The 26145-nt window shown below is 44.5% G+C and overlaps 1 protein-coding gene across 2 annotated transcripts; it reads left to right on the plus strand.

Annotated features, from left to right (window-relative positions):
- Positions 1-1112: 1112 nt before the first annotated feature.
- Positions 1113-25927, plus strand: LOC130282099 (uncharacterized). Of its 2 annotated transcripts, none has more exons than XM_056529991.1 (2): positions 1113-1229; positions 25509-25927. In XM_056529991.1, exons 1-2 carry the CDS (start codon positions 1116-1118, stop codon positions 25710-25712), a joined length of 318 nt encoding a protein of 105 aa, XP_056385966.1. In that variant the 5' UTR covers positions 1113-1115; the 3' UTR covers positions 25713-25927. The 2 variants fall into 2 exon arrangements, 1 of the variants encoding a protein (XP_056385966.1); XR_008846246.1 differs by lacking the exon at positions 1113-1229 and adding an exon at positions 5710-5840.
- Positions 25928-26145: the final 218 nt, after the last annotated feature.

Raw genomic sequence — 26145 nt, forward strand, 5'->3', positions numbered from 1 at the left:
TGTACCAAATTATTATGCAGTTTTGGAAAACATTTAATAGGTTATAATACCATATAATGGGCCTTCACAGGCTTACCTTTACATCTGGGACCTTCTACTTGTGAGCCAAGCAAAAAGTGTTTATTTTCCTTATATGTAAATAATATAATGATCACCTCAAATGCCAAAAGAGCACTTTAGGCAAACAGCCACACCCTTTGGCCCTTGCTGCTCATCTGCATATATGAAATAATGCTGAATACTCCGCTTTCCAGCAGAAGGTAGCAGATGTATAGGTATGCCTAAGAAGGCCCTTTACACCCTACCGGCCATTTTTATTAGTTATTTTATGTGAAGCCATCTGACAGATTCCCTTTAAGGCTATGTTTGCACGACAGAATTTCCTCACTTTTTTCCTCTACTTTTCCATGCAAAAACCATGGAACACAAGTAATTTGAAGCAGATTCCATGCAGAATTTCCAAAATCTTCTCTGTAGTCTGGTTAACTTTGTACTCAACTCTCTGAAACCCAGGGCTTTGAGAACCTCTGACTAACTTCCTTCTAGAAGGTTCAAGTAACTACCTGGAGGTTGGGGCCAGTCTTAAAGGGGCACTCTACTGGCCAGCGTTCAGAACTAAATGTTCCGAATGCTGTTTTTGCGCTGCGGGGGTCAGCCACACCCCTCAATGCAAATCAATGGGAAGCCCTCCCATGGACTTGCATTGAGGGGGCGTGGCCAAGATGTCATGAGGGGCATGGCCGATCCCCAGCAGAGTGAAAACAGCGTTTGGAACATTTACTTCCGAACTCTGGCCAGTGGAGATCCCATTTAACATTGCTCTCTATGGAGAGCAGTGTACTATCTTTGATCATAAGATGGCAGTGTTACCTAACCTTTGTGTATCTCAGTTGTAACATGTGTGGGTGTCGACTAAGGAGCAAACAGTATACTTCACAAGTAATATTTTTCCACCTAAAGTCATCCGACACCCAACCCCATACCCGTTGTTGGGACATCACATACACAAAAAGCTTAAGATATTTACTTTGATATTGAAGAGCAATCTGTTTTCCATTCTGAATAATACAGAAAATGACAATATTGATGTTTTATTTCATTTACAGATTGGAACTATGGTTGTCCTACCTTTAGTTATTTTTACTAATGTGATACAGATACAGTACTCCGGCTATATTGTACACTTCGGGTTCCTTTCCATGAATTATATGTTGGAGCCTTCTACACAGGTACTGTATGGATTTCAGAGCAAAATGATAAAATGTATTACAAACCACAATCCATATAATAGATCCCCATACAATATAATCAAAAGGATAGTATAAGAAACAAAGTAACTCTGGTTCAAAGGCTGTGTCTGGTATTTAAGATCAGCGCCCTATAATACACAATTGCGAGTCTGCTTTGAAGGGGTACACCGGTAGAAAACTATTTTTTGAAAATCAACTGGTGGCAGAAAGTTAAACAGATTTGTAAATTAATGCAAAAAGGCAAAGAAAGGAGAGGGCACACTAAAGTGTTACTGCACCTGAATCGGGAATATTGCAGGACATCAGTGGCCCGTAATGAGTCTCCTGCGGGGTGCACATACGAGAAGCGTGAAGTATCAACAAATATAACAAAAAAGGCACGTACGTGCACTCAACCGCTCAATGGAGACTGCTCAGCATGGGGGTCCAGTCCACGGAAAGGCTGGATCACGGCATCGGTGCAGGTAAGTGGGGCGCTCGAAGGCTACGCCGGCTGTTTCACACGTGTAAGCGTGCTTCTTCCGACCTCAAAGTTTTACGTAATTGCGCCCGGTTTATAACAGAAGCAGAGTGAAATGCGGTAACCATAGCAATGGTAAACATATCAACGGAGAGTGTGAAGGATCAAAAAAGAACCGATACCACATGCGGGTGTGACAAAGGAGAAGTGGAAGAATCAATCGGAATGAGTGCACACCTAGAAGTGGAAAAAATAAAGCAACAATAGAAGCCAACCAATAGAAAGGGGTAGTATAACTAGAAAAGAGCTACTAAAGAACCAAACTAGCCACCGGTGCCAAACGAAGTAAAACCCGTCCCAGCAACTATATAGCAAAGAAATAAATTTAATATAGTATATACTATAGGATATGAATAGCCTAAAAGTGGGGAGTAAAATAAATAATTGAGCACCTGTCAGTGTTATCTGCTTTTAGAGATAGCAGTTGAGGATGGATATGGACACACAACCTGCAGATGCATCAGGGCCCATAAACACAGGAAGAGATGGTCCTGTAACAGCCTGGACAAAATTAGGGTGCTGAGCGTTAAAGCTCTAGAGTACAAGGTTACGAATTTATCGGAGAAAGAACTGAGACTTTTTTGGACTATTAATTCCTTGAAGGCAGCATACCAAGAAAGTGGACGTGTCCAGAGGGGACTTAGGGTCTATAGACCCCGTCGCAGTTTTTGGATAATGAGAGCTTTATGGAAGCCTGGAAAAGTGCTCATGCTACCCATTCAGAGAAATTGTCAACCTTAGTCATAGAACAGAACCAGCAAGAATACCTCAGCATTGCAGAGGAGTTATGTAAAACCAAGAAGGAACTTCGCACCCGACTATCCCCACAACAAGCCGAGATCTTTTTCACTAATATAGAAAAGAAAAAAAAAATCACTGAAATTGAAGAAAAAGAAAGGAAGCACAATAAATGTATTCGCGACAAAAAGGATTACGATAGTAATAACACTTTTACATGGAGGAATCAAAAGCAGTTTAGAGGAAGCACAAGAGGTGGGGGCAGACGATGTTTCCAAAGGAAATGCCGTAGTCCAGACTATTGGAAAACCGAAATAAGTAAGGAATCAAGAATGCCAGGACCTTTTTCCGATACAACTAAAACCGTCCCTTTAGACGTAAGATGAGGTGAGGGAAGCGCAACGGGAAGAGCCTTCCAAAAAAGGAAAACAGTATCTTGGAATGAATAGAAAAAAGTGATAATTTCATTAACATCTCAGGAGAGGAGTTACCATCTGAATGCATAGAAGCGCTTTCTAAGGGTCTAAATTTTGGACTTCACGAAAATTTTGATATTGTGAGCTTGAATTGAAATTGAACTCTTTAAAGCGACTAGAAAAATGTCTTTGCATAAAATATTCAGCAATAAGTCTAACGTCTCCAATATTTTCAAAGAAGGCTGCATCCCTTGTAAAGTAGGCCAATTAGTTTTTTTTGCTGTACATGGGTTTGAGTCTCAAGATAATGATTTTGTCCGCATGTTAGCTGAATTAAATGTTCCGTCCCATGATCATGATCTTGTAGAAGACAGTAAGGCAGTGTTTACGGGAGGCAATCCTTCTACCTACAATCCCCCACTGGCACCAGGTTCCCCCATAGATTTGTTTACACAAGCAGTCATGCACGATATGAAATGTCTCATATACCCTGAGAAACCTACTAATCTCACCCCTAGCGAATCTAAAGCTCTGGAGTGGCTTGCGACACAAGATCCTCTCTTCGCTGTCAAAGCTGACAAAGGAGGGGGAGTCGTTGTTATGTTGAAAGCGGATTACCAATGAGAGGCCCAGAGGCAGCTAGCAGATCAGGAGACCTACCAATTATTAATTCAGGACCCTACCCAAAAATTATTAGAGAAATTAAGTTTGTTTTTACTTCCACATGTGGAGAAGGAACTATTGACGCAAAAATTATAGAACGACTGCTCCCTTCCTTTCCTAAAAACCAAAATGGCACATACTGCCCAAGGTGCATAAGTAACTGACCAATACCCCTGGTCATCCGATCGTTGCTGGGATTGGATCCGTGACTGAGCACCTTTCTAAGTATATTGATTGGTTGTTGCGTCCCCTGCTCCATTCTATTCCTTCTTATTTGAAAGACTCCACCGCTGTTCATTCAAGATCTTCCGTGGTCTAAAGATTACAGCCTAGCAAGTATTGATGTGGAGAGCCTGTACACCCGCATCACTATTGATGCGGGTATACAGGTGATCCGCTTTTTTCTCCAACAAACAGACAAATCATTGGGGTTTATCAATTTCGTGTGTGATGCCATCAATTTTGTACTTACACAAAATACATTCCAGTTTGACAAAAGGTGGTACAAACAAAATATTGGGACTGCTATGGGGACCCCCATATCATGCACGTTTGCAAATATTATTTTAGCGGTTTTTGAATATTATTATGTAAAATTACACATTTGCTAAACATATTAAAGCATTTAAATGATATGTGGATGATACCCTGATCATAATGGACGGTCCAGAAACACTGTTCAATGATTTTGTTCACCACCTTAATTCTACGAACACCATGAATATGCACTTTACGAGCGTTTTTAGCACTACCAATTTAAAATTTTAGGACATTAACAATGTCATTTCTCCAGAAGGACTCTGTACCGAGGGCTTCAGAAAAGGGATTGCTAAGAACAGTATTTTACATTTTTCTAGCTCGCATCTAGTTCACACCAAACGCAGTATTCCACTTAGCCAATTTATCTGACTTAAACACCTGAATAGTGACCCTGAAACATATAGCTGTCAGGCAGACGAATTAAAGACAAGGCTGCTAGCCAGTGGGTATCCCCCCTCGTATTTAAAGAGCGCTGAGGAAAAGGTGTCACAGATGTACAGGCAAGATCTCTTGTGCTACAAAAGGAAAAGAAACAAGAAGAAAGACGCTTCACTCTCTCGTTCAGAAATTCTAGTATGAATTCTACGATAAATATCACAATCCATACATACTGGCATTTTCTTGAAAATGACAAAGATATATGTAACATAGCTAAAAAAAAAAAACACCATTAATTACTTTTCGTAAAAATATGACCATTTCTGATCATCTTAAACATCTAACGAAGAAACAGCAAAAAAACACAGAGACTTCTGGCCAGTGGCTGAGTGATATAAAAATAACGGGCAATTTCAAATGTGGAAATTGTCGTTTCTGCTGTTATAATACTTGTGCAAAATCATGTAACCTAGGAGGTGTTCATTTTCCAATCTCTCAAATGATCTCGTATAAAAGCTCATATGTAGTGTATTACATCATATGCCCATGTTCACGCTTTTATATAGGTCAAACTAAGTGCCAGCTACGCGCACGTTTTAGAGAGCATCTTTATACTCTTAAGAAAGGCACTGGTATTCCTAGACTTGCGGAACACCTCGTAACATGCCACAATAATAATGTGGATATATTGAAATTTGGGGGTCTTCTAAAAATCGTTGTACCTGACACAGGGGGTGATCTTCATAATTTACTTCTCCAGCAAGAAGCCTGCACGATCTTGAGAACTGGGGCTCAGGGTCCTGCCGGCTTCAACGATCGTGTGGACATGTCTCCCTTCTTGGTCTAATTTATTTTCCTCCCCACTTTTAGGCTATTCATATCCTATAGTATATACTATATTAAATTTATTTCTATGCTATATAGTTGCTGGGACGGGTTTTACTTCGTTTGGCACTGGTGGCTAGTTTGGTTCTATAGTAGCTCTTTTCTAGTTATACTAGCCCTTTCTATTGGTTGGCTTTTATTGTTGCTTTATTTTTTCCACTTTCAGGTGTGCACTCATTGCGACTGATTCTTCCACTTCTCCTTTGTCACACCCGCATGTGGTATTGGTTCTTTTTTGATCCTTCACACTCTCCGTTGATATGTTTACCATTGCTATGGTTACCGCATCCCACTCTGCTTCTGTTATAAACCGGGCGCGATGACGGAAGAAGCACGCTTACACGTGTGAAACAGCCGGCGTAGCCTCCAAGCGCCCACTTACCTGCACCGATGCTGTGATCCAGCCTTTCCGTGGACCGGACCACCATGCTGAGCAGTCTTCATTGAGCGGTGAGTGCACGTACGTGCCTTTTTTGTTAGATTTGTAAATTACTTCTATTTAAAAAAATGTATCCTTCCAGTACTTATCAGCTGTTGTATTCTCCACATGAAGTTCTTTTCTTTTTACATTTCTTTTCTGTCTGACCACAGTGCTCTCTGCTGACACCTCTGTCCATGGCAGGAACTGTCCAGAGCAGGAGAGGTTTGCTATGGGAATTTGCTTGTACTCTAGACACTTCCGGACATGGACAGTGGTGTCAGTAGAGAGCACTGTGGTCAGACTGAAAAGAACTCCATAAATAAATACAACTTCCTATGGAGCATACAGCAGCTAAGAAATACCTGATTAAGATTTTTAAATAGAAGTAATTTACAAATCTGTTTAACTTTCTGGCACCAGTTGATTTGAAAAAAATTAATAAAAATGTTTTCCACCAGAGTACCCCTTTAACAGACCAGCAGATGGTACGACTTCTACAAGCTAAGGAAAGCCATCAACTCAGAGGGCACCCAACAACCATGTTGGGCCATCAGCTCTGCAGTTCAACCTCATTCAGGTGAATGGGGCTGAACTACAATATAAGATGTAATCTGTAAATAAGAATTGGTTTCTTTCTGTTTCTGGACCCTTTCATTTCAATCCTGAACAATCCCTTAGAGGGTTGTTCAGCACACAAAAAAAAACAAAAAAAAACATAGCTAATTTCTTTCAAAAACAGCACTACTGCTTGACTGGATGGGATTTTAGATACATCCCTTCCTCTCTAACCCACTCTTAACCACGTAACAACCCCTTCTCCCAATAGAAAAGACACTGACACCTGCTGTGGGAAAATTGGGCCGTGTGGCCCATTTATTTAACAAACCAATAAATAACATTTGAATATTTACATATAAACATAACCAAACTGGAGGGCACTCCCCTCCCCCAACCGGATTTGTGCAACACGCTTCTTACCCCTGGCCGCGAGCCCCTGGCCCAGGGGCACCCCGGTAACCTTCTACACAATCCCTCGAACTCTTGAGGCCCAGAACCACCACCAGGAGGCCCAATTGAACCATCTCAAACATTTATCTTTCAAACTACTAACTCCCCCGGGACCCTTTCACATGCCTCCCCCTTATCAGAATCCCACCCAGCAAGCGTTTAAAAGAGGGCGGGCAGGCGGGACCTTCTCCTCGCTTCTACACGCCGACTGGTGAGTACCCTCCCCCCCTGGGGCACCCCCCTATATACACTCCTCCCCCTCCCCTCCAGATGACCTCTCTTTCATCCCACTCTCGAGCCACCTGCTACTGTCCCTTAAAGGAGCAGCAGCCATTTAACCCTTTAACCCCCATTCCCTTGAAATATACCTCTAACCCCATTAACCCTTACTAACATCTGGGAGGGCCACTAAAACCCCCGTCAAGACGCCACTACGCCAGGGGTTCCCCCGCTCCGTTTGCTCCCAGTCTGCATGTTGTGTGTGGTATTAAAACTTGGCTCCATTCATTTCAATGAAATTGAGCTGCAAAACCACACCCAAGTTGCAGGCAAAAAAAACAGCTCTTTTTTTTTTAATGCTGGCTGGATAACCCCTTTAAATTAGCTTTTGTTAGATGGCAAACTTTCAGAATCGGTCATCTGGAGGGCCACAGTTTGAGACCACTGCCCTAGACTTACAGATCACAAAATTAACTCAGATCCTTGCTCAGAGACTCCCAAACCATTTAAAGGGGTACTCCAGTGAAAAACTTTTTTTTTTTTATCAACTGGTGCCAGAAAGTTAAACAGATTTGTAAATTACTTCTTCTTAAAAATCTTAATCCTTCCTGTACTTATTAGCTGCTGAATACTACAGCGGAAATTCTTTACTTTTTGAAATACAGAGCTGTTCGCTGACATCATGAGCACAGTGCTCTCTGCTGACATCTCTGTCCATTTTTGGAACTGTCCAGAACAGCATATGTTTGCTATGGGAATTTCCTTTTACTCTGGACAGTTCCTAAAATGGACAGAGATATCAGCAGAGAGCACTGTGTTCATGATGTCAGCAGACAGCTCTGTGTTTCAAACGGAAAATAATTTCCACTGAAGTATTAAGCAGCTAATAAGTACAGGAAGGATTAAGATTTTTTAATAGAAGTAACCTACAAATCTGTTTAACTTTCTGGCGCCAGTTGATTAAAAAAAAAAAAAAAGAAAAAGTACCCCTTTAAGACCCAAAGTGAAATAGCTCAGAGTGAATTTAGATGCCAGACTTATGACCCTAAAGTGAATTAAGACCCAAGATTCACATGGACTCCACTGTAATATCCCATTATTCAGCCAGCGCCTCCTACGTTGTACAGTCAGGGATTGTTAAGGAAGTACTCTGCTGGAAAACAATTTTTTTTTTAATCAACTGATGCCAGAATGTCGACAGATTTGTTAATTATTTCTATTTAAATATCCTTCATTACTTATTAGCTGCTGTATGCTCCACAGGAAGTTATTTTCTGTTTGAATTTCCTTTCTGTCCAGAGCAGGATAGGTTTGCTGTTACGCCTAGCGCTCCGGGTCCCCGCTCCTCCCCGGAGCGCTCACGGCGTCTTTCTCCCTGCAGCGCTCCGGTCGGTCCCGCTGACCGGGAGCGCCGCACTGTCATGGCCGTTGGGGATGCGATTCGCACAGCGGGACGCGCCCGCTCGCGAATCGCATCCCAGGTCACTTACCCGTCCCGGTCCCCTGCTGTCATGTGCTGGCGCGCGCGGCTCCGCTCTCTAGGGCGCGCGCGCGCCAGCTCTCTGAGACTTAAAGGGCCAGTGCACCAATGATTGGTGCCTGGTCCAATTAGCTTAATTGGTTCCCACCTGTTCCCTGGATATATCTAGTCTCCTCCCTTGCACTCCCTTGCCGGATCTTGTTGCCTTGTGCCAGTGAAAGCGTTTAGTGTGTCCAAAGCCTGTGTACCTGAACTTCTGCTACCCATCCTGACTACGAACCTTGCCGCCTGCCCCCGACCTTCTGCTACGTCTGACCTTGCCTCTGCCTAGTCCTTCTGTCCCACGCCTTCTCAGCAGTCAGCGAGGTAGAGCCGTTGCTAGTGGATACGACCTGGTTGCTACTGCCGCAGCAAGACCATCCCGCTTTGCGGCGGGCTCTGGTGAAAACCAGTAGCCTCTTAGAACCGGTCCACTAGCACGGTCCCCGCCAATCCCTCGCTGACACAGAGGATCCACTACCTGTGAGCCGAATCGTGACAGTAGATCCGGCCATGGATCCCGCTGAGGTGCCGCTGCCAAGTCTCGCTGATCTTCCCACGGTGGTCGCTCAGCAATCGCAGCAGATTGCCCAACAAGGACAGCAGCTGTCGCAGTTGACCGCCATGTTACAGCAACTTCTGCCTCTGCTACAGCAGCAACCATCTCCTCCGCCAGCTCCTGCACCTCCTCCGCAGCGAGTGGCCGCTCCTAGCCTCCGCTTGTCCCTGCCGGACAAATTTGATGGGGACTCCAGACTCTGCCGTGGATTTTTGTCTCAGTGTTCCCTGCATATGGAGATGATGTCGGACTTGTTTCCTTCAGAACGGTCTAAGGTGGCGTTCGTAGTAAGCCTTCTCTCAGGAAAGGCCTTGTCTTGGGCCACACCGCTCTGGGACCGCAATGATTCTGCCACAGCCACAGTCCAGGCCTTCTTCGCTGAACTCCGGAGTGTCTTCGAGGAGCCAGCCCGAGCTTCTTCTGCCGAGACTGCCCTGTTGAACCTGGTCCAGGGTAATTCTTCCGTTGGCGAGTATGCCGTACAATTCCGTACTCTTGCTTCAGAACTATCCTGGAATAACGAGGCTCTCTGCGCGACCTTTAAAAAAGGCCTATCCAGTCGCATCAAGGATGTGCTGGCCGCACGAGAGATTCCTGCCAATCTGCAAGAACTCATCCATCTAGCTACCCGCATTGACATGCGTTTTTCTGAGCGACACCAAGAGCTCCGCCAGGAAAAAGACTTAGATCTCTGGGCACCTCTCCCACAGTATCCGTTGCAATCTACGCCTGGGCCTCCCGCCGAGGAGGCCATGCAAGTGGATAAGTCTCGCCTGACCCAGGAAGAGAGGAATCGCCGCAGGGAAGAAAATCTCTGTCTTTACTGTGCCAGTACCGAGCATTTCTTGGTGGATTGCCCTATCCGTCCTCCACGCCTGGGAAACGCACGCGCGCACCCAGCTCACGTGGGTGTGGCGTCTCTTGGTTCCAAGTCTGCTCCTCCACGTCTCACGGTACCCGTGCGGATTTCTTCTTCAGCCAGCTCCTCCCTCTCAGCCGTGGCCTGCTTGGACTCCGGTGCCTCAGGAAATTTTATTTTGGAGTCATTTGTTAATAAATTCAGCATCCCGGTGACCCGTCTCGTCAAGCCGCTCTACATTTCCGCGGTCAACGGAGCCAGATTGGACTGCACCGTGCGTTACCGCACTGAGCCCCTCCTCATGTCTATTGGACCCCACCTTGAGAGGATTGAATTTTTCATTCTCCCCAACTGTACCTCTGAGGTTCTCCTCGGTCTGCCTTGGCTCCGGCTTCATTCCCCCACCATTGATTGGACCACCGGGGAGATCAGGAACTGGGACTCTGCCTGCCACAGGAAGTGCCTCTCCCCCCCTCCCAGTCCCGTCAGGCAAGCCTCTGTGCCACCCCATGGCCCCCGTCCTGGTGTCACACTGCCCCGTGCCAGGTCTCGCCCTCTGCCCTCCCTCCCCATTCCCACTCCTGCTGTACTGCCTGCCGTTGAGGAAACCCTCCATTCTTTCCCGGTGTCCTCATCCCAGGGGAGGCAGTTACTGGACAAAGAGAAGGGGAGACCTAAGGGGGGGGGTACTGTTACGCCTAGCGCTCCGGGTCCCCGCTCCTCCCCGGAGCGCTCACGGCGTCTTTCTCCCTGCAGCGCTCCGGTCGGTCCCGCTGACCGGGAGCGCCGCACTGTCATGGCCGTTGGGGATGCGATTCGCACAGCGGGACGCGCCCGCTCGCGAATCGCATCCCAGGTCACTTACCCGTCCCGGTCCCCTGCTGTCATGTGCTGGCGCGCGCGGCTCCGCTCTCTAGGGCGCGCGCGCGCCAGCTCTCTGAGACTTAAAGGGCCAGTGCACCAATGATTGGTGCCTGGTCCAATTAGCTTAATTGGTTCCCACCTGTTCCCTGGATATATCTAGTCTCCTCCCTTGCACTCCCTTGCCGGATCTTGTTGCCTTGTGCCAGTGAAAGCGTTTAGTGTGTCCAAAGCCTGTGTACCTGAACTTCTGCTACCCATCCTGACTACGAACCTTGCCGCCTGCCCCCGACCTTCTGCTACGTCTGACCTTGCCTCTGCCTAGTCCTTCTGTCCCACGCCTTCTCAGCAGTCAGCGAGGTAGAGCCGTTGCTAGTGGATACGACCTGGTTGCTACTGCCGCAGCAAGACCATCCCGCTTTGCGGCGGGCTCTGGTGAAAACCAGTAGCCTCTTAGAACCGGTCCACTAGCACGGTCCCCGCCAATCCCTCGCTGACACAGAGGATCCACTACCTGTGAGCCGAATCGTGACATTTGCTATGGGGATTTGCTCCCACTCTGGACAGTTCCTAACATGGACAGAGGTGTCAGCAGAGAGCACTGTGGTCAGACAGAAAATACATTTATAAAGAAAAGATCTTCCTTTGGGGCATACAGCAGATGATAAGTACTGGAAGGATTAAGATTTTTAAATATAAGTAATTTACAAATCTGTTTAACTTTCTGGCACCAGTAAAAAAAAAAAAAAAAAAAAATGTTTTCCAGCAGAGTACCCCTTTAAATCGTCTTGCTTAGCATGGACACAGGTCTCATAAAAACCTAGGAAAGGTGGCTTAGCAGCTTCTAAGATGGATGCAGACAGATGGCACCAATGTGGAAAAGTCACCTGTCTGGATTACACACTAAACAAATGCAATCTGCCGTGTGTGTCTGTTGGAGAAAGCTGAGAATGGAAGATCTAGGAGTTTCCTAAGTGGGTCCCCCACTCTTCAAGTCTATTCACAGTGGTACACATCCTTGCTACAACCCGATTGCTGAATTCCAAAAACCTAGACCATAACATAATTAAGAATAGTGTGACAAACATAGGATAGGTGATTTAACCCTTACTCACCCCCATTTGCCAGGGGCGGGGTTTATGTTTAAAGTCCCATACAAGTCTATGGGAAATATATGTTACTGCATAACTTCCAAACGGCTGGAGATATTTCGATAATACTTGGTCACATGTTACTTATGTGTCCACTTAAAATATAGGATAGTTAATTTAACCCTTAACTACCCCCATTTGTGAGGGTCGGGATTTTTGTTTAAAGTCCCATGCAAATCAATGGGAAATGTATGTTCCCACATAACTTCTGTACGGCTAGAGATATTTCAATTCCTGGTACACATATTACGAGTCGGGATAGGAGGACGGGATAGGAGGTCGAGATAGGAGGTCGGGATAGGAGGTCGGGATAGGAGGACGGGATAGGAGATCGAGATATGGGGATGGGATAGGAGGTCGTGATAGGAGGACGGGAAAGGAGGGCGGGATAGGAGGACGGGATAGGAGGACGGGATAGGAGGACGGGAAAGGAGGTCGAGATAGGAGGACGGGAAAGGAGGACGGGAAAGGAGGTCAAGAAAGGAGGACAGGATAGGAGGACGGGATAGGAAGACGGGATAGGAGGACGGGATAGGAGGTCGGGATAGGAGGTCAGGATATGATGACGGGATAGGAGGTCGGGATAGGAGGTCGGGATATGACAACAATATATGAGGAGGGGATGTGAAGTCAAAAGCTTCCTCCTTTGTTTATTTTCCTCCCCAACAAGGATTAGGAAGGAAAAACGGGGCAACGCCGGGTACTCAGCTAGTATACAATATTATTAACTAAATTTGGCATCTACTTGGTCATTGTAACATGAGAAGATATGTCCCTACTGCAGGAAGCAAGGACCCGGGAGTGTCTAAGGCTAAGTTTCTACTTGTTATTTATTTTTTTAAATGCCAAGAAAAACGCCAATTCTGCCGAATGGCGTTTTTTCGGCCAGATGTTAGCTGTAAATCAATGAGAAATTACAACATTCTTATTCCACTTGGAGTTTTTCACTTTGGCGTTTTTTTTAATCCTTTTGGCATTTTTTCACTCTTTTTTGGCGTTTTTCAGCTCCTTGGCAGTTTTTCTAAATTGCAGCAAGTTGAGCCACTGGCGAATTTTTTTGTCAAAATCGTGGCGTTTTTCCCCCATAGAAGTCTATGGGAGTGATCTTTGGCGATCCAAAAAAGTGATAGAGATACCTTTCTTAATAAAATTTCGTAGGGTACCATTAAAAAAATATATAAAAAAGATACAGTAGTGAAGGAAAAAATTGTATCTAACGAAATTAATCTTTTTTATAACAAAATTGTTATTCATTTTTAAAACAGGGATCAATTTATGTGGGCGAGTGGGGACCTAAAAATAAAATCGACAATAATAAAAATGTAGTGTGTGTGTTTTTCACTTTTTTACTTTATTTTTTACATTTTTTAGGTAGTACTACTACTCCCAGCATGGAACACTGTTCCATGATGGGAGTAGTAGTACCTGTACTAATAGACAGATCGCCCATTGCGATCCTCTTGTATAATGTATAGATGCGGCCTCTCTTCTATGGTCCCCTGCACTGACGTATATATACACATATTCATATTTCCTGCAGAGAGCTGTGATTGGCCAGATCGTTCCAGTCAATCACAGCTCTCTGTTGGAAATAGGAATATGTGTATATATACGTCAGTGCAGGGGACCATAGAAGAGCGGCCGTCAGCATCTATACATTATACAGGAGGATCACAGAGGGTGTCAGGAGTGATATCTACTGTAATCTTTCCTTAACTGCAGGTACCACTACTCCCAACAGAGAGCACACTCTGCTCCATGCTGGGAGCTGTAGTACCTGCATTACTAGACAGATCGCAGCGGGTGTCATAAGTTACACTCGCTGTGATCTGTACATTAATGCAGATACTACAGCTCCCAGCATGGAGCAGAGTGTGCTCCATGTTGGGAGTAGTAGTACCTACAGGTAAGAACAGATCACAGCGGGTATCACTACTGACACCCGATGCGATCGTCCTGTCTATTGCAGAGATGGAGCGGCTTTGTCCTGCGTTCGCATCTCTGCACTATACTTCGGCTGGCCACTCACTCATTCATATTTCCCTCAGAGCAGTGATTGGCTGCAACCATCCGGTCAATCACCACTCTGGGCGCGGAAAATATGAATGAGTGATGTTCTATTCACATCAGTGGCCGGATTACAGAGCAGAGATGTGAGCGCTGTATAGAGACGCTCCACATCTCTACTGTATTATGGACGATCGCATCGGGTGTCACTACTGACACCCGGGGCGATATGTCTATTAGTACATGTACTACTACTCCCATCATGTAACTACCTAAAAAATTAAAAAAAATAGAGAAAAAAAGTGAAACACACACACTATTAAAAAAATATTTAAATTTTGTTATAAAATATATACATTTTGTTAAATAAAAAATTTGTCATCACTACTGCATCCTTTTTTTTTTTTTTTTTGGTACCCAACAAATTTTGGGTACTAAAAAAAACTGCCATGGTGCAATTTCCACACAAATGAAAAAATGGCAGAAAAAATGCCAGACACAGGAAATTGCACTGGCGTTTTTTCATGCTTTTTTTTTTCAACCCAAAAGATGCAGGACAAAAAAACAAGTAGAAACCTAGCCTAAAATGAGTATTCCAGTCTTCTCCAACTAACACACATGGCAGTTGTTTAGTGTGTTATCCAGACAGGTGACTTTTCCACATTGGTGCCATCTGTCTGCATCCATCTTAGAAGCTGCTAAGCCACCTTTCCTAGGTTTCATGAGAACTGTGTCCATGCTAAGTAAGATTTAAAGGGGTACTCTGCTGGAAAACATTTTTTTTGTTTATCAACTGATGCCAGAAAGTTAAAGGAGTACTCCGGTGAAAACCTTTTTTCTATTAAATCAACTGGTGGCAGAAAGTTAAATATATTTGTAAATTTCTTCTATTAAAAAATCTTAATCCTTCCTGTACTTATTAGCTGCTGAATACTACAGAGGAAATTCTTTTCTTTTTGGAATGCTCTCTGATGACATCACGAGCACAGTTCTCTCTGCTGATGTTATTATAAAAATAATAACACTTTATTTATTGTTGTCCTTAGTGGGATTTGAACCCAAGTTCCCAGCACTAAGGATAAAGGATAGGGGATAAGACGCCTGATTGCGGGAGTCCAGCCGATGGGCATGCCCGTGATCATGCACGCGGCACCCCGTTTGTAATCAGTCCCCAGAGCGTGTTCGCTCCGGGTCTGATTACGGGCGACCACCGGGCCGGCGGCATGTGACGTCGTGTGACGTCACGCCTCTGCCCCCTATCTATGCTATCACGCCCCCTCCCATAGGCATGCATTGAGGGGCGGAGCGTGACGTCACACGGGGGCGGAGGCGTGACGTCACACGCCGCCGGCCCGGTGGTCACCAGTAATCAGACCCGGAGCGAACACGCTCCAGGGACTGATTGCAAACGGGGTGCCGCGTGCATGATCACGGGCGTCCCCAGCGGCGGGACTCCCGCGATCAGGCATCTTATCCCCTATCCTTTGGATAGGGGATAAGATGTGTAAGCACCGGAGAACCCCTTTAAAATAGTATTGCACTAACGGTGGGACAATGGTTGGGGTTTATAGTCCAATGTTTGTAATAGGATATGTCCAATAAACAGTTTTTGCAGCGCTGGAGGCTCGCAGTTACGAGCCCACTGAGTAAACTTGTATGCGCAGTAGCGCTTAAGATCTATCCTCTATACCCCGACGGCATGGGGATAAAGTACAAGAGGAAAAATAGATCAAAGTAAGGCACTTAGTGCCTCTTACCAGCTCCGGCGAAAGCAGTCATATGCGCATAGCAGCACTTAACTGTGATCCGGATTGATGCTTCTCTGCCCTGGCAGCACGGGGAAGGTGTAGGAGAGGTGAAGATGTCCAGTACAAATGGTTATTGCGTAGTCTGCTGGAAAAGGTAATGTTCATTTGTAGCGTGTGGCAGCGCTGGAGGTCTTTGGTGTGGGATCCCTCTCTACCCCGACGGCACGGGGAGAAGCTGAGAGGGCAGTAAAAGACCAATAGTGGTGGACAAATAATCCAAATAGTCCCGACTTCTTGTGCAAAGGCAGTCTTGTACCAGACGCGTTTCGGGGAGCAGCGTCCCCTTTTTCAATGGTGGATATTTAAAGACTGCCTTTGCACAAGAAGTCGGAAATTTTCTGCCTGGAGATTCCGTAGTCTGAACCTAGCCTTACCATTCTATTTTAGGGAGCTGCCTGCGGCAAGGGCCCTGCCCCAGACCTCACAGTATTATTCAATAAATGTAATTATATTGTATATCTTATTATCAGACACTTCCTTTCTTTCTTTTTTATTTATCTCTATTTATTCTGCCTTATTCTAAATTTTCTTCCTAGCCTAGTAGGACTGCTATTTTTCCATTTTTTAAACCAGTATATATTTGGCACATGGGTATGTGCAACGCAATATCCTCGGTTTAGGTCTCTTACAAACAAACAAAGCAGAGATTGGGGGATGGGCACTCCAACACGTCTAAATGGCAAGCTTGCAAAAAATATATAAGCACTGTAAGTAAATCCCGGTGATAGAAAAAGTGGGGTGCCAGACACTAGCAGGAAAAGCAAATCCGCAAAGTACAACAAAAAAAAAGACCAAAGGATATGTCTGCACTCACCACGAAAGTAAAGTTCAATTCATGCTTTATTGTAGATACAGTGGGGGAGATTTATCAAAGGATTTAGACAGTTTTTTCCTGTCTAAATTTGTCGCACAGAAAGTCGCAGTCTAAATATGTGCGACTTTTCTGCGACTTTTGCTGTGGAGGATTTTTAGAACATGATGCATGCAAGTCTATTTTAGATGGAAATGCATTGGAAAATGCATTGGTGCTGAATTTATCAAGTGCGACTTTTGTGCGACAAGTCGCATCTGCCCAAAATACACTGAAATGTCAGACCATGTTGGAGCAGGTCTAAATGCAGTTTAAGCTGTAGACCCTGAAGTCTGAGCACAGAATTTATCAAGGGCTGTGAGACCTTTGATAAATTAGGAGCACAATAGACAGGAGACGACCACATACGCTGGTCTATAAGCATACCCAGAATAGACTAGATTAGTAAATGTCCCCCAATATCTTCAAACAGAGTCCACGTACAAATCTTCACCCAGGGTGCAGGGAGGGAGAGCGGCTAGGCAGCCGACGACAGGAGCGTATAGCTAGAACGACAGCGCGGTTTAGCGTCAAGGACGCATCATCCGCAGGAACCAGATGATGCATCCTTGACGCGAAACCGTGCTGTCGTTCTAGCTATACGCTCCTGTCGTCGGCTGCCTAGCCGCTCTCCCTCCCTGCACTCCGGGTGAAGATTTGTACCTCGACTCTGTTCGAAGATGTTGTATCTACAATAAAGCATGAATTGAACTTTACTTTCGTGGTGAGTGCAGACATATCCTTTGGTCTTTTTTTTTGTTGTACTCTTATATTTTACGTAGAGCTCCCACACTTGTACATTAGATTTGTAAATTGCTTCTGTTAAAAAATCTTAATCCTACTAGTACTTATCAGCTGCTAAAGTCCAGAGTAGGAGCAAATCCCCATAGCAAACCTCTCCTGCTTTTGACAGTTCCTGAGACAGACAGAGGTGTCAGCAGAGAGCACTGTTGTCAGACAGAAAACTCACCTTTAGCAGCTGATAAGTACTGGTAGAATTAAGATTTTTTAATAGAAGTAATGTACACATCTGTTTAACTTTCTGAAGCTAGTTGATATGATAAAAATATTTTTTCACTGGAATACTCCTTTAACCCCTTGGGGACGGAGCCCATTATGACCCTAAGAACGGCAGCATTTTTTGCAAATCTGACCACTGTCACTTTAAGCATTAAAGGGGTATTCCAGGCAAAAACTTTTTTTAATATATCAACTGGCTCCGGAAAGTTAAACAGGTTTGTAAATTACTTCTATTAAAAAATCTTAATCCTTCCAATAGTTATTAGCTTCTGAAGATTTCTGTCTAACTGCTCAATGATGATGTCACGTCCCGGGAGCTGTGCATGATGGGAGAATATCCCTTGCATGATGGGAAAATATCCCCATAGGAGCTGGACAGCTCCCGGGACGTGAGTCATCAGAAAGCAGTAAGACAGAAAACAGCAACTCAACTTCAGAAGTTAATAACTGTTGGAAGGATTAAGATTTTTTAATAGAAGTAATTTACAAATTTGTTTAACTTTCTGGAGCCAGTTGATATATAAATTTTTTTTTTTTGCCTGGAATACCCCTTTAAATCCCCTTCCCGACCTATGACATACCTGTACGTCATGAGTGGGAAGGTGTTCCCGACCCATGACATACAGGTACGTCATTAACATTTTTGCCGCTACTCGCGGCATCCCGCAGCGCCCGGTAAGATGGTAACTATCACTGATAGCCAGCCATCCCCCCCCCCCCCCCCCCCCCCAGCGAATGCTGCTATCAGCTAGTCAAATCTGACTAGCTGATAGCAGCGTTTCGCTATCAGAATACTTAGCAGCGCGGTGTGTGAGTCCCGAAAACAGGGATCGGGACACACACCGCTCTGCTAAGTGTCCCTGACCCGTCCCCCGGCGTCACTTACCCGGCCATAAGGTGTCCTGAGCGGTCCCGGCGCGATCTCACTGCTGCCTCTGGGAGTTTCAAAACTGCAACTCCCAGCATGCCCAGACAGCCTTTGGCTTTCTGGGCATGCTGGGAGTTGTAGTTTTGCAACATCTGGAGGTCCACAGTTTGGAGACCACTGTATAATGGTCTCCAATCTGTGCTCTTCCAGATGTTGCAAAACTACAAATCTCAGCATGCTCAGTCTGTCCAGGCATGCTGGGAGTTGTAGTTCTCTAACATCTGGAAGAGCACAGATTGGAGACCATTATACAGTGGTCTCCAAACTGTGGACCTCCAGATGTTGCAAAACTACAACTCCCAGCATGCCCAGACTGCCCAAGCATGCTGGAAGTTGTAGTTCGGCAACATCTGATCCTTCAGATATTGCCGAACTACAACTTCCAGCATGCCTGGGCAGTCTGGGCATGCTGGGAGTTGTAGTTTTGCAACAACTGGAGGCACACTAGTTGGGAAACATTGTCCGTTTCCTACCTCAGTGCCTCCAGCTGTTGCAATTGTTGCAAAACTATAACTCCCAGCATGCACTGACAGACCATGCATGCTGGGAGTTGTAGTTTTGCAACAGCTGGAGGCACACTGGTTTGGAAACACTAAGTTTGGTTGCAAAACACTTGAAAGTTTATTACTTAACTTAGTGTTTCCAAACCAGTGTGCCTCCAGCTGTTGCAAAACTACAACTCCCAGCATGCACGGACAGCCAAAGGGCATGCTCGGAGTTTGCAACAGCTGGATGTTTGCCCCCTCCCCCCAATGTGAATGTACAGGGTACACTCACATGGGCGGAGGTTTATAGTGAGTGCTGCAAGTTTGAGATGGCGCAAATTTTGCGCTGCAGCTCAAACTTCCAGCGGCAAACTTGCTGTCAACCTCTGCCCATGTGACTGTACCCTAAAAACACTACACTACACTAACACTAACCAAAATTAAAAAGTAAAAAACACTACATATACACATACCCCTACACAGCCCCCCTCCCCCAAAAAAATGAAAAACGCCTGGTACGCTACTGTTTCCAAAACGGAGCCTCCAGCTGTTGCAAAATAACAACTCCCAGTATTGCCGGACAGCCATTGACTGTCCAGGCATGCTGTGAGTTTTGCAACAGCTGGAGGCACCCTGTTTGGGAATCATTGGCATAGAATACCCCTATGTCCACCCCTATGCAAATCCCTAATTTAGGCCTCAAATGCGCATGGCGCTCTCTCACTTTGGAGCCCTGTCGTATTTCAGGGCAACAGTTTTGGGACACATATGGGATATCGCCGTACTCGGGAGAAATTGCCTTACAAATTTTGGGGGGCTTTTTCTTCTTTAACCCCTTATAAAAAGGTGAAGTTGGGGTCTACACCAGCATGTTAGTGTAAAAAAATTAATTTTTTTACACTGACATGCTGGTGTTGCCCTATACTTTTCATTTTCACAAGAGGTAAAAGGGAAAAAAGACCCTCTAAATTTGTAATGCAATTTCTCCCGAGTACGGAGATACCCCATATGTGGGCGCAAAGTGCTCTGGGGGTGCACAACAGGGCCCAGAAGGGAGAGTGCACCATGTACATTTGAGGTGATTTGCACAGGGGTGGCTGATTGTTACAGCAGTTCTGACAAACGCAAAACAATAAATATCCATATGTGACCCCATTTTGGAAACTACACCCCTCACGGAATGTAATAAGAGGTGCAGTGAGAATTTACACCCCACTGGCGTATGACAGATTTTTGGAACAGTGGTCTGTGAAAATGAAAAATAAAATTTTTCATTTGCACAGTCCACTGTTTCAAATATCTGTCAAACGCCAGTGGGGTGTAAATGCTCACTGCACCCCTTATTAAATTCCATGAGGGGTGTAGTTTCCAAAATGGGGTCACATGTGGGGGGGGTCCACTGTTCTGGCACCATAGAGGCTTCCTAAATGGGACATGCCCCCCAAAAACCCTTTCAGAAAAACTCACTCTCCAAAATCCCATTGTCGCTCCTTCCCTTCTGAGCCCTCTACTGCGCCCACCGAACAATTTACATACACATATGAGGTATTTCCTTACTCGAGAGAAATTGGGTTACAAATTTTAGGGTGATTTCTCTCCTTTTACCCCTTGTAAAAATTCAAAAATTGGGTCTACAAGAACATGCGAGTGTAAAAAATTAAGATTTAGAATTTTCTCCTTCACTTTGCTGCTATTCCCAGTTTTTATAATGGGGTCATTTATGGGGTATTTCTAATATGAAGACCCTTAAAATCCACTTCCAACCTGAACTGGGCCCTGAAAAAGTACGATTTTGAAAATCTTGAGAAAAATTGGAAAATTGCTGCGGAACTTTGAAGCCCTCTGAGGTCTTCCAAAAGTAAAAACTTGTCAATTTTTTGATACAAACATAAAGTAGACATATTGTATATGTGAATCAATATGTAATTTATTTGGAATATCCATTTTCCTTTCAAGCAGAGACTTTCAAAGTTAGAAAAATGCAACATTTTCAAAATTTTCATGACATTTTTAGATTTTTTTTACCAAGAAAGGATGCAAATATCAGTGAAATTTTACCAATAACATAAAGTAGAATATGTCACGAAAAAACAATCTTTGAATCAGAATGATAAGTAAAAGCATTCCAGAGTTATTAATGTTTAAAGTGACAGTGGTCAGATTTTCAAAAAATGCCCAGGCCCTGAAGGTGAAAATGGGCTGGGTCATGAAGGGGTTAATAACTCTGGCATGTTTTTACTTATAAATTTGATTCCGAGATAGTTTTTTCATGACATATTCTACTTTATGTTAGTGGTAAATTTTTGTTAAAACTTGCATAATTTCTTGGTGAAAAATTCCAAAGTTTGATGAAAAATTTGAAAATTTTGCATTTTTCTAACTTTGAAACTCTCTGCTTGTAAGGAATATACATTCCAAATAAATTATATATTGATTCACAAATACAATATGTTTACTTTATATTTGCATCATAAAGTTGACATGTTTTTACTTTTGGAAGACATCAGAGGGCTTTAAAGTTCAGCAGCAATCTTCCAATTTTTCACAAAATGTTCTAAATCGTAATTTTTCAGGGACCAGTTCAGTTTTGAAGTGGATTTGAAGGGCCTTTAAATGAGAAATACCCCACAAATGACCCAATTATAAAAACTGCACCCCTCAAAGTATCCAAAATGACATTCAGTAAGTTTGTTAACCCTTTAGGTGTTTCACAGGAATAGCAGCAAAGTGAAGGAGAAAATTCAAAATCTTCATTTTTTATACTCGCATGTTCTTGTAGACCCAGTTTTTGAATTTTTACAAGTGGTAATAGGAGAAAAAGCCCCCAAAATTTGTAACCCAATTTCTCTCGAGTAAGGAATTACCTCATATGTGTATGTCAAGTGTTCGGCAGGCGCAGTAGAGGGCTCAGAAGGGAAAGAGCAACAATGGGATTTTGGAGAGTGAATTTTGATTAAATGGTTTTTGGGGGCGTGTCACATTTAGAAAGCCCCTATGGTGCCAGAACAGCAGAAAACCCCACATGGCATACCATTTTGGAAACTACACCCCTCAAGGCACATAACAAGGGGTCCAGTGAGCCTTAACACCATGCAGGTGTTTGACGACTTTTCGTTAAAATCGGATGTGTAAATGAAAAAAAAAATATTTTTCACTAAAGTGCAGTTTTTTCCCCAAATTTACAATTTTTACAAAGGGTTATGGGAGAGAATGCCCCCCAAAATTTGTAACTCTATCTCTTCTGAGTATGGAAATACCCCATGTTAGGACGTAAAATGATCTGCGGGCAAACTACAATGCTCAGTAGAGAAGCAGCGCCATTGAGCTTTTGGAAAGATAATTTGTTTGGAATGGTAGTCAGGGGCAATGTGCGTTTACAAAGCCCCCTGTGGTGCCAGAACAGTGGACCCCCCACATGTGACCTGATTTTGGCATTTGACAGATCTTTGGAACAGTGGACTGTGCAAATGAAAAATAAAATTTTTCATTTTCACGGAGCACTGTTCCAAAAATCTGTCAGACACTTGTGGGGCGTAAATGCTCTCTGTACCCCTTAATACACTACATGAGGGATGTAGTTTCCAAAATGGGGGTCACATGTGGGGGGGTCCATTGTTCTGGCGCTATGGGGGCTTTGTAAACTCATGTGGCCTTCAATTCCGGACATATTTTCTCTTCAAAATTCCAATGGCGCTCCTTCTCTACTGAGCATTGTAGTGCGCCCGCCGAGCGCTTTACATCCACATATGAGGTATGTTCTTACTCAGAAGAAATGGGTTTACAAATTTTGGGGGGATTTTTTCCTATTTTCCCTTGTGAAAATGAAAAATTTAGGGCAACACCAGCATTTTTGTGAAAAAATTATTTTTTTCATTTTCCCATCCAAATTTAATGAAAATTCGTCAAACACCTTTGGGGTGTTAAGGCTCACTATACCCCTTGTCACGTTCCGTGGGGGGTGTAGTTTCCAAAATAGGGTCACATGTGGGTATTTATGATTTTGCTTTTTGTCAGAACCACCGTAAAATCAGCCACCCATGTGCAAATCACCAATTTAGGCCTCAAGTGTACATGGTGCGCTCTCACTCCTGAGCCTTGTTGTGCGTCCGCAGAGCATTTTACGCCCACATATGGGGTATTTCCGTACTCAGGAGAAATTGCGTTACTAATTTTGGGGGGCTTTTTTTCCTTTTACTGCTTGTGAAAATAAAAAGAATGGGGCAACACCAGCATGTTAGTGTAAACATTTTTTTTTTTTTACACTAACAAGCTGGTGTAGCCCCCAACTTTTCCTTTTCATAAGGGGTAAAAGGAGAAAAAGCCCCCCGAAATTAGTAGTGCAATTTCTCCTGATTACGGAAATACCCCATATGTGGCCCTAAACTGTTTCCTTGAAATATGACAGGACTGAATTAGGAATTGCATAGGGGTGGACATAGGGGTATTCTACACCAGTGATTCCCAAATTGGGTGCCTCCAGCTTTTGCTTAACTCCCAGCATGCCTGGACAGTCAGTGGCTGTCCAGAAATGCTGGGAGTTGTTGTTTTGCAACAGCTGGAGGCTCCGTTTAGGAAACACTGCCGTACAATACGTTTTTCATTTTTATTGGGGGGGGGGGGGGACAGTGTACGAGGGTGTATATGTAGTGTTATAACTTTTATTTTGTGGTAGTGTAGTGTTTTTAGGGTACATTCGCACTGGGGTATTACGGTGAGTTTCCCACTAGGAGTTTGAGCTGCGGCGAAAAATTTGCCTCAGACCAAACTTGAAGCAGGAAACTTACTGTAAACCTCCCTGTGTGAATGTACCCTGTACGTTCACATGGGGGGGGGGCAAACCTCCAGCTGTTTCAAAACCACAACTCCCAGCATGTACTGACAGACCGTGCATGCTGGGAGTTGTACTTTTGCGACAGCTGGAGGCACACTGGTTGGAAAACCTTCAGTTAGGTTCTGTTACCTAACTCTGAATTTTCTAACCAGTGTGCCTCCAGCTGTTGCAAAACTACAACTCCCAGCATGTACTAATCACCGAAGGTCATGATGGGAGATGTAGTTATGCAACAGCTGGAGGTTACGCAACTACAACTCCCAGCATGCTGAGACAGCTGTTTGGGCATGCTGGGATTTGCAGTTTTGCAACATCTGGAGGGTACAGATTTTAGACCACTGCACAGTGATCTCCAAACTGTGACCCTCCAGATGTTGCAAAACTACAAATCCCAGCATGCCCAGACAGCCCAAAGAGCTGTTTGAGCATGCTAGGAGTTGTAGTTTTGCAAGATCTGGAGGATACAGTTTAGAGACCACTGTATAGTGGTCTCAAACTGCAGCCCTCCATCTGTTGCAAAACTACATATTCCAGCATGCACAAACAGCTGTCTGGGCATGCTGGGAGTTGTAGTTTTGCAACATCTAGAGGGCTACAGTCTCAGACTGTAGCCCTCCAGATGTTGCTAGGCAACTTACCGGCTTCCGTAGGATCCAGGGAGCCGTCCTCTTCTGCCGCACGACGCCGCCGCCCACCGGTCTCCGTCGCCGCCCGCCAATCACCGTCGCCTGCAGCCTCCGGAGGGGTAAGTGGACCTTCGGCGTTCGGTACCCTTCGGTTCCCCATTCTGCTCCGCCTATTGTGGGTGGGCAGGATGGGGAAAAAGAAAGTAAACCCCTCCGCCCCCGATCTGCTATTGGTGGTCGCGTCTAGACCATAAATAGCAGGGATAGTAGGGGTGGCACCCCTGCCACCTCACTCCTATGCCTTCAGGGGAATCGTAGTTGTCTTAGACAACCGCGATCCCCCTTCTATTCCGGGTCATCATAGACCCGTAATGACCCGGAATCGGCGCAAATCGCAAGTGTGAATTCACTTGCGATTTGCGCCGATTGCCGACATGGGGGGGGGGTGCCTAATGACCCCCCTGGGCATTTGCACGGGGTGCCTGCTGATAGATATCAGCAGTCACCCCGGTCCGGTCCTCGCCCGGCGTGCGGCGGGGACCGAAATTCCTACGGGCGTATGGATACGCCCTTCGTCCTTAAGTACCAGGATGCAAGGGTGTATCCATTTGCCCTTTGTCCCCAACAGGTTAAGACACTCTCTGGTCCTTGGCTCTTGCAGTAGGATACATATCTTCTCATGTTACAATGACCGAGTAGATGCCATATTTAATTATTAATATTGTATATAATGGTCAAAGTAACCTGTCACAGTATACTTAATTTTGTTAGTTCTTCACCGAGTACCCCTTTAATAACAAAGGGGGGGGGGGTCATTGTAGGTGAATCTATCTTCTTTTCTATTTTTAAGTCAGCCAGAGCCAGAAAAATAATTTGCCATTGGACAACCAATTTATGAAGCATTATATTAATATTATAGTCCTTATAATGGATAACGTGATTTTCGAATGGATTTTCTCTTTGTAGACCCCTGCAAATGTAAATCTTGGTTTTGTACCCTCGGACCCTCCTTCATATTCACAAGCAACAAACTATGGACCACCACCACCATTTCAGCAACCTGCACCGTCACCCCCACCACCCCCATATCCTTGTTTAGCACCAACTTCCTCATCTGATGTTTCTAATGAATGGAAAGACTATTTACAACCACCACCGTACTCTGAATAAGGACCTTTACGATTGAAGGAAGAAAATACAGTTATTGACGGAACTGATAATTATATGGAATATTTCTAGGATATGCTGTCTGTTGAGGGTCCGACTGCTGTGGAGAGCCTTTGGTCTCTTCAAGTATTTCCTTGCTTAAAGCTCGTGTTGTGATGGTCCCCAACTAGCAAGGGCAGTGTCTGCCAAGCATTAAAAAGTCTTGTTGCCTACTTTGTATATTTGTCTAGTTGCATTAAATTAACTATATAAAATAGTAATGTGGATTTAAGTATCATGTACTATATTCCAGTCAAAAGAATATGTATGCTATGAATACATGTACACATGCTCATGACAAATGCTCTTAGCTTGTATGAGATTTCACTAGTAAGAGTAGCAGCTTGTGATCCAGATCTATTCTTCTTACCATGAAGTCAAAGGCTGCAGAGCTATG

This window comes from Hyla sarda, chromosome 7 (assembly GCF_029499605.1).
Source record: "Hyla sarda isolate aHylSar1 chromosome 7, aHylSar1.hap1, whole genome shotgun sequence".
NCBI classification, from domain to species: domain Eukaryota; kingdom Metazoa; phylum Chordata; class Amphibia; order Anura; family Hylidae; genus Hyla; species Hyla sarda.

Excerpts from the sequence above, each read along its gene's own strand:
- LOC130282099 (XM_056529991.1), top strand. The coding sequence starts at position 1,116 with ATGGTTGTCCTACCTTTAGTTATTTTTACTAATGTGATACAGATACAG. Across the intron at positions 1,230-25,508 it reads TGTTGGAGCCTTCTACACAG|ACCCCTGCAAATGTAAATCT; the intron begins GTACTGTATGGA and ends TTCTCTTTGTAG.